Genomic DNA, 13,094 nt, shown 5'->3' with positions numbered 1-13,094 from the left:
CACCCGCGAATGCGCGAACGCAGAGTGCGCATGCGTCACTTTGACAGTACAACTGACGTGATGAGGCACGCCAGAGAACCAGGAAGTGCTGTGCCATTGTTTTTGTCCGTCTGCAGTCTTCTCACTCTCCACTAGTACTGTTTCCCGCGGGCCCAAATGGCGACGTTTATTTCTGTCCCGTTGAAGAAGTCCTCAGAGGTCGACTTACTGAAACCGTTGTCGAAATTTGTAACGTCCACGTATCCTCCCGGTGAGGAGCAGACGGAGTATCTCCGTGCCGTGGATGAGCTCAATAAGCTGCGGAAAAGTGCTCTCGGGAGGCCGCTGGACAAACATGAGAGCTCGCTGGAGATCCTGCTGCGGTGAGAGCCCGACGAGACAACTTGATTACCAAGTTTCAATGGGTGTTTATTTCTGCTGCCTGTTAAACATTGACAGCTCTGTCTCGTGGATTGTTTCTTAATCTGTGTGATTTCTAAAGGGCTGATTATTTTCTGTTAGTGGATAGCAAAAGATGTCCAAAGCACAGGAAGCTAGCAAAAGTAATCATTTTTTATGTCGCAAGCGTGCGAAGTAGTTTCGACAAAGAGTTTGTTTTGTGTTAAGATTTTCTCATCTGTTTTCATTTGCTTCATAGAAATATAAACGTGAACTGGAGGTGTTGCTCGTGCTGGTTACCCTGTTTGTCGCTCAAATGAGTGTATATTTTATTGTTTTAGTTCACATGTGTATTTAGGGCGATGTGAAATGTACGTCATTATATTTGGGAAGTTGACAATTTGTGGTGTGACATGCTATATGCCATCTAAAATTTTATTTATATATATATATATATAAAAAACGTTATATATTTTAAAATTCATTCGTCACATCCTATGACCATTTAACATAATTATTTTACAACCCAAAATGGTGATTAAAGTGGGGGAGAAAACATAAAACGTTGACAAGCGACAGCATCTGAATTATACATTTATCCATTATCATAAATTTTGTCCTAAACTCTTGAATCAAGTTGAATTAAAAAGAAAAGTCCACGAACGCGCTTTGCGTCAACACCCGTTTACCATACGTCAGCAGCTTCCTGGTTTTGCGTGGCTCAGGTGTGTCATTTAGATTGACCTCTTCAAACATTCACTATAGATTAATAATACATCGTTCGACGCAAATAACGGAAATTAATAAGAAAACATGTTCTGAGTTGTTTATATTATATTCGCTGAGTATTATATTCGCAATTAGGTCTGTTACCGTCGCCCTAGTTTTCACGTGATTCGATTACGTCATTTGAAGTGACGGGGTGGATACAGGTGTAAATGACGTATATGTTTTATTCTGGAAAGAATTTATAACTGAGCTTCATGCTTTAATACTTTATCTATAAGCCAGCAGCTGATCTTTTGCTCTGAAAGTTTTGAGGAAACGGCTAGTTAATTTGTTAAACAAAATCAGATTTGCTGCATCATGCTTCCAGCACTTCATTTGTCCCCTTTTATATATCCATTGTTTTGGTCTTTACTGAAATGTTTATTGTATATTGATTGTGAATTTGTTAGAATTGATCATGTAATTTAATTTACCTTCTATGATACCATTAGACTAACATTATTACATCCTTTTTAATATTGAGAAAAATTAACAAAACTGCGTATTTTAAGTCTAGTTATGACTTGAATTTCATATGCCTTATTTCCCCCAGTCGGAGGTTACATTCAGCATTTCGTTTGTGGTTTCATGTAGCTGAGTTAATGTAGCGATTGGGGCTTACGCCATCTGGAGAGTGAGAAGTGTTTTGCTAGGAATAAGCTTTTCGTGTGCTGCTTTGTAGCCATGCCAAATGGTCAAGATGAATGGCCTGCTTTGTAGCTCCTAGTTAGACTGGTGTTTGGTTTGTATGACGAAGAGCCCCTTGGGCAACACCCATCAGCGGTATTCCCTCTCTATACAGTCTATACAGTCATGTTCTTTTATAGTGCAGAGATGCAAGAAATATCAGATATCACACATATGGAGCAGAGATGTGGGGAAATGCTCTTCTTTCCTTCCAGGAAGGAAATGTTTTTGTGTCATTACTATAGTTAACTCAGTAACAGTGCACTTGAGTAACTTTAGTAACGGTTCATGTGTTCAGACTGATGGTCACATGAGAATGCTGTCATGGATAAATTGTTTGTCATTATGGTTTATGTTCCATCTAAAGAAACTATAAGTTGTTTTTCCTCACACTTTCCATTTTTACAGCTTTTCTCGTTGTTTTTTCTCTCTCCCCTTTAGATATTATGATCAGCTCTGTGCAATTGAACCCAAATTTCCTTTTGCAGAGGTAACCTATATAAATTCTCTGGTCACAGTGTTACATTAACCCATTCACTTTTAATGAAAATAATTGTTTATATTAATAATACAGAGTCATTTAGGCATATTAATAAGTGTCTGTAAATAATACATAACTGTTTTGTTTTTCTTCAAGTTATGTGTGACATTTACATGGAAAGATGCTTTTGATAAAGGATCTCTTTTTGGAGGCTCAGTCAAGCTTGGTGAGTTTACATAATTTTAAAAGAAGATCAGCATAAGTCAATACAAACATTTAAAGCATTTAGGTGACAGATGGCTTTATTGCAGATAGTTTTATATAAAGGATGTATGCATCAATAAATATTATATCTGTCATCCATGTTAAAGAAAAATATGAACTCATTAGAAATAGAACCGGGCACCTAATCCAGTAAAAAGGAAAGGCAGCACATCCTGTTACCTAAGAAACTTACACCTGAAACATTTTTATAAAAAGTGTTTCGCTTTCATTTTTAATGATTCCTCATGGAGTTTGACATGGTGAACTGATGAATGGTGAACAATGAATTGTCCAAAACTTCAGAAGTTTACGTTAGGTGATTTTATCTTTTATGACTAGTTCCACAAAGCACTAGAATATTACAGAATGTTACAGAAACTTCTAGAATGTTCCCATCCTTGCAAAAGCAAAATTTCTTTAAAATTACAATACTAATACCAAAACATATCTGTACTAAACCAGTGTTTAATAATTAATGATAAATTTACCTGACCTAAGTATTTACTTAAGTATTGATACTGCATGAATAATAAATACTAAATAATAATTAGCACCACAGAATTATGGAAGAACCATTAAAAAAATTAGGTGAAACATTTTTTATTACATTATTTCTGTTTGCACATAAAGAATGTTATCTCCAGTAATTCCATTACTTACTAACATGGCTCGTTGCATACTTTATGATTGATTATTTCCTTACTAGTACATGTTACTATTCATTTCTCAACTCAGATTTTTTAATGTAGAATGTATTTTAATGTAGAATGTCCTGATTTCATTTACTTTATTGGTACTTAAATGTGTTTTGGACAAGATCATGTTTACAAACACATGATAACCTTGTATATCCTTGTTAAATTAAGATTGAATGATCAAAATAAGCAAAGTTACTTCTTCATATGTATGGATAAAGTACTTAACACTTAATGGTGTTATTAGTAAAATGCTTAGAAAAAGAAAGTAAATTTTTTAAAGCACATTTTACACCTAGATGTTTCATAATGCTTTGCTAGAAAGTCAATTAATAAAAAAAAAGCTTAATAAAAAAAATGTCTTATAGAAAGAATTAAAAGCATGGGGGAAAAGGACATAAACTGAAATAGTGATAAATCCATTATGTGTTTGATATTGTTTGTGTGTTTCAGCATTGGCAAGCGTGGGCTATGAGAAGACGTGTGTGTTGTTTAATGTGGGCGCGCTGGCCAGTCAGATTGCTTCTGAGCAGAATCTCGACAATGACGAGGGACTGAAGACCGCCGCCAAGTTCTACCAGGTTTGATTTTGACCTTAAATCCTTCAGCAACACAGACAATCGAGAGAGAAAAAAATGTTTCAAGCATTTCCTGTCTCTTTCCAGCTGGCGAGTGGTGCGTTTGCTCATATAAAGGATACAGTTCTTTCTGCCCTGAATAGAGAGCCCACCATGGACATCTCCCCTGAGACGGTGGGCACGCTCAGTCAGATAATGCTCAGCCAGGCACAGGAGGTCTTCGTTCTCAAAGCCACTGCTGGTGCGTATGTGTTTATGTTAGTGCACTTTCTGCTTGTAGTTGACATAGTTTTAAATGTCTAATGTTTCATCTCACAGATAAGATGAAGGACGCCATTGTCGCAAAACTTGCCAACCAGGCGGCAGATTACTATGGTGATGCTTTTAAGCAATGTCAATACAAAGAGAATCTGCCTAAGGTATGTGCAGCTTCCAGTACATATGACATACACGTTAGTGGGGAAGTTGATCCAGTAGGGGTCACTGTGCAATCAAACTAGACACTGTTAAACATAAGGCAAAGATCACTACATACTGCATGCAGCAATTAATGTGAGTGTGTCTGTATACGTGAATCTAGATATTTAAGTTTTCTTGACTTCCATATGACTGCTAGTCACCCATCATACACAGACACACACTCTCACATCCTCCAGCCTTTGTTTCTTCTCCAGTTGATCTGTGAGTGAACGCTGCATGAGCGTTGTGAGAGGATTGGGTTGGGGTTCGCTGAAGATGCGTGCTGATTTGCTGTTCTGTTTTCTCTTCCTGCGCCCTGTGCTGTGTGTCTGTGCTCGTTTGTGGTTGCCTGTGGTGTTGGTTCGTGGTTGCCGTGGTGTTTGTGATTGCTGTGGTTGCCTCTCCCTGGTCAGTATTTTTATTTCCAGGAAGTGCTTCCTGTCCTCGCTACCAAGCACTGTATGATGCAGGCCACCGCAGAGCTGCGCCAGTCAGCCTTGGCCAATCAGAAGAAAAAATTTGGAGAGGAGATCGCACGGCTGCAGGTGTGTTTGTCTGTGTGTGACAGACTGTTTATTTTTGGCTGGCCGGTTGCTTGTTTTATTTTTCGGGTTGGAGCTTCATTAATAGGACATTGATGTTCAGGCTTCTCTTGTGTGTCTTGCAGCATGCCACAGAGCTGGTGAAGATAGCGGCTTCTCGGTACGATGAGTATGTTAACGTAAAGGATCTGTCAGATAAGATCAACCGTGCCCTCACAGCTGCAAAGAAAGACAATGACTTCATTTACCATGACCGTGTGCCAGAGGTCAAAGATCTGGAGCACATTGGCAAAGCATCTCTGGTCAAAGCAACCGCAGTTCAGACACCACTCAGCCAGAAGTTCTCAGGTCAGAATGGCATTCCCCTTGTTTTCTTGTTGGGGGGGGGGGTAATTTTCCCTTTCTTGTGGGAAAACAATTCAGTTACTTGCATTATTTGCTGTTTTGTTTTTGTTTAGATCTGTTTGAGAAGATGGTGCCGATGGCAGTGCAGCAGTCAGTAAGTGCAGCAAATTCCAGGAAGGCTGACACGGTTAACAGACTGATTGGCAGCATGAGGGAAGCAACTAATCTCTGCAACGGGTCAGTGTTGGTGCATATATTTTATTAAAAGTCCATACATGAAGTATGAGAACGTTTACTGCTTTTATTTGAATTGTTTTAAGGCATCAATCACAGATGTGATAATACACATAATACTTTTATTTAAACCTGGAAATGCTGTTTAAATGATCGAATTCATCAGTATTTTGGATAGATAAATGAGGTTTTGTGGTGGTGACTGTTTGGTTGTTGCTGATTGGTAGGGTGTTGGCGTCTTTGAACCTACCGGCCGCACTAGAAGATCTGTCAGGAGAAGCAGTTCCTCAGTCCATCCTCGAGAAGAGCCGTGCTGTTGTTCAGCAAGGTGGCCTACAGAGCATTGAACAGCTCATTAAAGATCTCCCTGAACTACTGCAGAGGAACCGTGAGATCCTGGATGAGGTGATGCACACGTTCACCTTCTGATTTCATGCCGTCTTATAAAGCTCCAAATCAAGTCTGAGATCACTAGTAATAATGCATCTGTTTTTGCATATTTCTAATTTAATAGACATTTTTCAACCCAATTAATACTATGAATATGGCAATATCAGTGTAAAAGAAAGAGCCTCTTAGACTTCAATAGAAGAAAAATATCTAACCATCTGTACAAAGAAGACCACATCACATGATTATTAACATCAAGGGTCTTCAACAGGGAGTCGGGGACCCCTACGGGGAATTAATGTTGGATCACAAATAATTTTTTGATACAAAAATTAAAACATGGGTAAATAACATCCCATAGTAAATTTTAAATCAAAACACCCTAAAAAAATATTTGTATCAATATATATTTTTTAATTCCATTCTTATTATTCATAAAAGTAATGCCTCGTAAATAATCTTATGTCTCACTGTACATTGCTGTTCTTGTTATGGTGGAGCCGTTGCTTACACACAACACATCTGCACATTATTAGAAAAAACCCCACCTAATTCACATACTCAGTGATTTGATTATTAATTGTCTATCTCTCAGTAAAATTACAATGTAAAGTTTTAGTTAAAATATAGCCGAAATTCAGGTAAATGTAAATGCCCATCTGACTAGAAAAATTTAAATATATGACCGCAAATCCATTAAAATAATATACAATAACTGCTAACAACTAATGAATTGGGATTTTTATCTCAACATGTAGTTTTTTTTTATGAAGCATAAATCTCAATTTTAACAAAAGGTAACATACAGTCAGTGATGCATGTGCAACAACAGTAATGTGCATAGTTCTGATCTACTGTCTAAACATAATATACATATATAGCATAATATAATTTAATTCTTAACCATGATATGGTTCGTTTCTATTAATATCGAAGGCCTGTATGCTTAATATGTAGCTCTGCATGACACATTTTGTTTCTGGGGTCGCTGCTCCATGTCTCTGTCGCCTGAGGGGTCTTGACTGTATAAACACTCACTTCATGCCAATTAGTATCATGGACAAAAATTGTTTTGTTCTTACAGTCCTTCAAGATGTTAGATGATGAGGAAGCAACAGACAATGAACTCCGAGCCAAATTCAATCAGCGCTGGAACAGAACTCCCTCTGGAGACCTGTATAAACCACTCAGAGCAGGTACATACACACTTCCACCTGCCATTTATGCATTCAGCAGATACTTTTACATAATGAGACTTGCCGTGCATTCTAGGTAAACACATTATCAGTTGGTGTGTTTTCCCTGATTATGACTTTATGTTGCTAGTGTAATGCTCTACCAGTTGAGTGACCGGAACCAAACTTGAGGATCACTTTGCTCATAATGGTTTACCCTCTCTCTCGGTTTCTCTGTACAGAGGGAAATAATTTCCGCAATGTACTGGACAAGGCAGTGCAGGCTGATCAGGTGGTGAAAGAGCGTTACACTTCACATTGTGAGATGATTGCTTTGCTCTGCAAGCCAGAGAATGAGCTCAGTGCCGCCATACCGTCTGCCAACCCTGCCAAGACTCTACAGGGCAGCGAGGTGAGAGTGTTGTGATTGTTAACTAAAATGATCAAAACTTGTTAAAGAAGAAAATAAATAAAAAAATATATAAATATTAGATGAAAACACTTCAAGTAAATTAAAATTAGAAATGTTGCCTTGGGCACTAACTGAAATGTTAATATGTTGAAGTACTAAAATTACTAACTATTACTAAATAAATCTAAAAATAAAAATGCATTTCAAATTTATAAAATGTATTTAAAATACATTGTATCGAATAAAATGATACAATTACTAAATAAAATTACTAATACTTAAACGAATAAATATATATTTTAAATATAAAAAAATGCTTATTCAAAATATGAATTAAAAACTACAATAGTATTTAAATAATACTAAAATAACACTGGGTGAGATATAGATACCTATAGAGAGATTGACCCAGTTACTTCACAGGCTAACCCTGACCCTCATGCTATCCTTCAGTCTGGGCTTGTCCTCTTATGTGCAGGTGGTGAACGTGCTGAGAGCGCAGCTGGCACAACTGGATGAGGTGAAGAGGGAGCGGGAAGTTCTGGAGGGAGAGGTGAAGTCGGTGACCTTTGATATGACAACAAAGTTCCTTACTGCACTGGCTCAAGATGGTGCCATTAATGAAGAGGCTCTGACTGCCAGTGAGCTGGAGACACGTTACGGCTCTCACACACAACATGTTCAGCAGAATTTACGCAGACAGGAGGAACTGCTGTCACAGATTCAGGTGCACACGAAAGCTCATGCAGAGCAACATTTCACCCAGTATTTCAGCGAAAGAGTTACTAAGTAATAGTAGTGACAGTATTCTAATCAGATTTGATCAGATAAAGATTTAAGGCATAAAAACAGCCCTGCAAAGCCTCAGTTATCAAACTGGATCTACCTGTCAGCTTAAATTTAAATAATTTTTACGTTATGTAATTGTTGCACTGCTTAACACAACAAAGGTAATGTTTTTCATTTTAAAAATGGCCTTTCTTCCTGTCTCAGGTGTCTCACCAGGAGTTTTCAGCACTCAAGCAGTCCAACTCTGAGGCTAATAACAGAGAGGACGTCTTGAAGAAACTCGCCTCAGCCCATGATAGCTACATAGAGATCAGCTCCAATACTAAAGAGGGCACTAAAGTAACTAACTCATGCACTAATATTAGTTCTGCACACATGCACAATCCATAAGATGTCACTCAGTGTCACATTCTCTCTTTTTTTTTCTTCTTACTACAGTTCTACAATGATCTGACAGAAATCCTGTTAAAGTTTCAAAATAAGTGCAGCGACATTGTCTTTGCTCGCAAAACTGAGAGGGATGAACTGCTCAAGTATGTAATTCAGTAGTGTCCACATATCGGCAAATCCTAATGTTTTCAGATGACTGTGATTACCTTATATTCTGCAACTGTTTGATTGACAGGGAGCTGCAGCAGAGCATTGCTCGTGAGCCCAGCGCTCCTTCCTTCAATGTCCCATCATACCAGTCCAACACTCCTGCACCTGCCTCAGGAGGCCCAACCCCTGCGCCCAGGACTGTGTTTGTGAGTTTCCAGACTGACGAGTTCTAAAGATAAAGTCCTTGACTGTAGGAAATAGTCTTATTTTTTATTTCTGTTCTAGACCCAGCAGCAGCCTCAGGCTAAAACCCAGCCGCCAGCGAGACCACCACCCCCTAACGTCCCTCCTCAGGCGGCCAGTGCTTCTGCTCAAATCAGTACTCCAGTGGCTCCCAGCAGCACTAATCCTCCACCTGTTGCACCACCCACTGGCCCATCACAGGCTCAAGGACCACCCTACCCAACTTATCAAGGCTACCCAGGGTAAATAAAAACCTTCACGAGTACCTATGTCCTCAAAGCTTTATGTATGCGACAGTCCATAGCTCTGTTCCAAAATCTAAGGCTGCATCCAAATATGCATATTTTGTTTTTCCTGTGCATATATAGTAAGCAAGAAATGGTATGTGGAAAGAGTAGTATGCCCAGATGACCTACTGGCTCAGGCAAAATTCTTAAGTACACCATCCCATGATCCTACTTTTTTTGTGGAAAAATGGCAATGCCAGAATACACTAACCCAAGGCAAATGTTGTTAGTAAATGTTTTTCATTACATTTTTTACCAAGTATAAGTATATCATTCTTAAATAGAATTAATTCCATTTCTACAAATTACTATAATTACGGTTCTATATCTTGGTTCTCGAACGCCAGTGAAGAAAGAACTCAAAAACAGGTTATGGTTACTGAATTAATCTGATTCTTTAACAAAAGAATGCAGAATCATTCAGAGCAGCCAGAATCATTACGCATAGTCTAATTGTAGCTCTCCCTTTCACTTTGCATGATGAATGCAATTTGTGTTCTGCACAGAACTGCTTCCAAAGTAGAGTGTGGCAAATCAGTCACTTAAGAGGGTCCAGTTCAAAATACAGGCTAAAACTTTTTTTCATGCACTAGTCAGTTTTAATATTTCAGACTATTTTCCTTTTATACCATGTATGAACATTTAAAACATCTTTATCAAAATAGATCTACACTTTATTTGTAGATTTAAATTACAAGATATATGAGCCAAAAATGTCCACTTCAGTAGCACTTACAGCAAACTTTCCAGTTTTATCTAAACTTTCAACTATATTCTAATGATTTTTCAAGGGGGGTTTGTTCATCCCATTTACTTTATTCCCACAAACGTGGTGTTTTTTTATGATTGTTGAACATATTATCTGCTTTTTTGAGGGATAAAAGAGAGACCTAAAATTCTGTCTGTAAAAATCTTAATGTCTAATATAAGTTAACAGATTTTAAATCTGGTTTATCCAATATTCAGTGTTCTGTTTTGTCCCTCTTTTTAGGTATTACCAGATGCCAGTGAACTATAACCCCTATGCATATGGGCAGTTTAATATGCCCTACATGCCCTATCAAGCCCAGGGGCAGGCTGGATACCCCGGAGGCCCTCCTGCACAGCAGCCCTACCCCTATCCTCAACAACCGCCACAGCAACAGCCCTACTACCCCCAACAATAGAGCTCACCTCTTGCTACTACAGCCACACTCATTCCTGCAAACTAGCACTCCTCTTACTGCACTTACCTATTAACAATCCTGCACTCACACTCGCGCTCTACTTAACATCTGGCTTCATCTGGGTGGAGTTTAAAACAGGCCCCGTCCCCTCTTTAGTGGGTGGACTTTAAGGCCAAGGTTCACAAAGTAGGTGTGCTCGTGGAGGGAAGATCTGATCTCTGTTTCTCTCTATCTGTCTCTCTCTCTCTCTCTCTCTCTCTCTCTCGCTGTCTTACCCTCTAGCCCAAAGTGAAGCTGCTGGCTGCCTGCCACTGCTTATATCTTATTTTTGTAATGAATACTGACATATAATCTAATGCAAGAGCTGTTGATTTCTTACCTTTATGATGATTTAATCGCAGGAAGACTGCGGTTCTATCTTACTGTAACCCTAGCTGTACCATTATACCTCCTTCTGTTGAGTCTACAATCATCACTTTGGGAAAAGGAAGAGTTACACAGCTTAGAGAATGGATTTGTCACTAAAATGATTCATTTTTGCGTTTCTATTGTTTTCATGTGATTAAAACATCTATGATATTAAAGCAGGTCCTTTTATTCCCTTCCTATACATGGTACTTTTAGCCTGTGGGCGTACTTTCAGCATTTTTGGTCATTGTCAATAAATCTGCACATTGTTTTGCATTCATCCAGTGCCAAATCCAATAGCAACAGAAGATTGAGTTCAGATTAATAGGCTGGGCTATGAACGTGGCTGCAAGTCTGGATGTCAGCACACATGAATTCAAGTGTGTTTGTACGATAATTATTCCCATGCTATTTTTATCTTGAAAGAGTCATGCTCAAACACTGTCTCCATGGATACAGATGGAAGAGGATGGGTTTTGTTTTCCACATGTGAATAGATGAATGTTTATCGAGGTATCCGAGTGTTTTGATTATGTAAGGATGTTTTATTTAGGCCATAACAAAAACTCTATTCACATACACTTGAGCTGTGCATTGTTTTTTTGACAAGTGTCATTTGCCTTCAACAATGAATTTTAGGATAATGACGTAACTCCATTGGCACCTTATTAACTGCAAAAGCATATTGTGGTGCACATTGTGTGGGGCAATACATGACTGTAACTACAGTCAAAACGTTTATGAGCCTACACATATTAGATAATGTAATTAAAGCCATTGGCGTCACAACTCCTCAGCTGTTGCCTCTTACTGATGCCCTTCACTTCCGGAAATAGATTTGCATCACAATCTAGCTTGATAACAAGGCTGAGTATTGATAGATCTCCTGATTTGTTTCAATTTCAAAATCTTTAGAATTATGATCTGATTCACTCCCACGATATTTGGGCATTTTTCAGTTATTATGTCCATTTTATTGTATATGGAGTAAAATGTTCTCAGCTATTCCTTTAAATTATCCAAACTAAAACTAATTTAAATTAAAAACAACGAACCTGTGCAATTGATATTTATCAGCTGAATCAAATTAAGTAAACTAATTTTTTGGTGTAAAACTCTTATTAATAATGTATAAAATTAGTACAAATTCAAAACTTATGTTTACTTTAAAAATAATTCCATGAGAGCATATGAAGTTTGTGATTAATTATAATTGACCTCATAATTGTTTGCAAACAATTAGGACAACACTTGCACTACATGTTTCTGCTCCACTAAAAAGAACCAGTTAAAAAGTGTTTTGTTTGTGAATTGGACTACACTGGATTTTTTATTTTGTTTTTTTAGCATACAACTTGACAGGACAATAAGGTTTTTTTCTTACTATTATTTTGCAATATGATGCCTTTTTACTTTATCAGATTGAAAACCTTTTTTATTTTATTTTTTGGCTATAGGCTATGGAATATTATGCTGAATGAAAGGTGCTTCCTTCTTTTTTGATCTTGGAATTTTAGGAATCAAGATAATTCAAATAAAGATATCATTTAATCAGAAAAACATTTACAGGTGCTGGTCATTTAATTAGAATATCATCAAAAAGTTTATTTCACTAATTCCATTCAAAAAGTTAAACTTGTATTTTATATTCATTCATTAATTCATTAATTTTGATGATTATAACTGACAACTAATGAAAATCCCAAATTCAGTATCTCAGAAAATTAGAATATTGTAAAAAGGTTCAATATTGAAGACACCTGGTGCCACACTCTAATCAGCTAATTAACTCAATACACCTGCAAATGGTGTCTCAGTCTAGTTCTGTAGGCTACACAATCATGGGGAAGACTGGTGAATTGACAGTTGTCCAAAAGACGACCATTGACACCTTGCACAAGGAGGGCAAGACACAAAAGGTCATTGCAAAAAGGGGCTGGCTGTTCACAGAGCTCTGTGTCCAAGCACATTAATAGAGAGGTTAAGGGAAGGAAAAAATGTGGTAGAAAAAAAGTGTACAAGCAATAGGGATAACTGCAACCTGAAGAGGATTGTGAAACAAAACCCATTAAAAAATGTGAGGGAGATTCACAAAGAGTGGACTGCAGCTGGAGTCAGTGCTTTAAGAACCACTACACACAGATGTATGCAAGACATGGGTTTCAGCTGTCACATTCCTTGTGTCAAGCCACTCTGTAACAGCAGACAGCGTCAGAAGCGACTCTCTTCAAAAAGGACTAGACTGCTGCTGAG

At 37.8% G+C, this 13,094-nt stretch overlaps 1 protein-coding gene across 2 annotated transcripts; it reads left to right on the top strand.

Annotated features, from left to right (window-relative positions):
• Positions 1–73: 73 nt before the first annotated feature.
• LOC132104237 (programmed cell death 6-interacting protein-like) lies at positions 74–11,017 on the top strand. Of its 2 annotated transcripts, none has more exons than XM_059509556.1 (18): positions 74–362; positions 2,275–2,323; positions 2,471–2,540; positions 3,727–3,854; positions 3,939–4,092; positions 4,170–4,270; positions 4,739–4,855; positions 4,978–5,200; positions 5,311–5,434; positions 5,659–5,836; positions 6,906–7,017; positions 7,239–7,408; positions 7,887–8,135; positions 8,402–8,536; positions 8,636–8,730; positions 8,823–8,943; positions 9,023–9,222; positions 10,259–11,017. In XM_059509556.1, the coding sequence occupies exons 1-18, from the start codon at positions 157–159 to the stop codon at positions 10,431–10,433; spliced, it is 2,607 nt and encodes an 868-aa protein (XP_059365539.1). In that variant the 5' UTR covers positions 74–156; the 3' UTR covers positions 10,434–11,017. The 2 variants fall into 2 exon arrangements, with proteins under 2 accessions (XP_059365539.1, XP_059365537.1); XM_059509554.1 differs by having other exon boundaries at positions 4,724–4,855.
• The last annotated feature ends 2,077 nt before the right edge of the window (positions 11,018–13,094 follow it).

The sequence above is a fragment of the Carassius carassius genome, chromosome 25 (genome assembly GCF_963082965.1).
Source record: "Carassius carassius chromosome 25, fCarCar2.1, whole genome shotgun sequence".
In the NCBI taxonomy this organism is placed as follows: Eukaryota; Metazoa; Chordata; class Actinopteri; order Cypriniformes; family Cyprinidae; genus Carassius; species Carassius carassius.
Note: the sequence above shows the minus strand (reverse complement) of the source record. Positions and strands in the feature narration are given on the sequence as shown.

Excerpts from the sequence above, each read along its gene's own strand:
- LOC132104237 (XM_059509554.1), top strand. The coding sequence starts at position 157 with ATGGCGACGTTTATTTCTGTCCCGTTGAAGAAGTCCTCAGAGGTCGAC. Across the intron at positions 2,541-3,726 it reads TGGAGGCTCAGTCAAGCTTG|CATTGGCAAGCGTGGGCTAT; the intron begins GTGAGTTTACAT and ends TGTGTGTTTCAG. Across the intron at positions 7,409-7,886 it reads AGACTCTACAGGGCAGCGAG|GTGGTGAACGTGCTGAGAGC; the intron begins GTGAGAGTGTTG and ends TCTTATGTGCAG.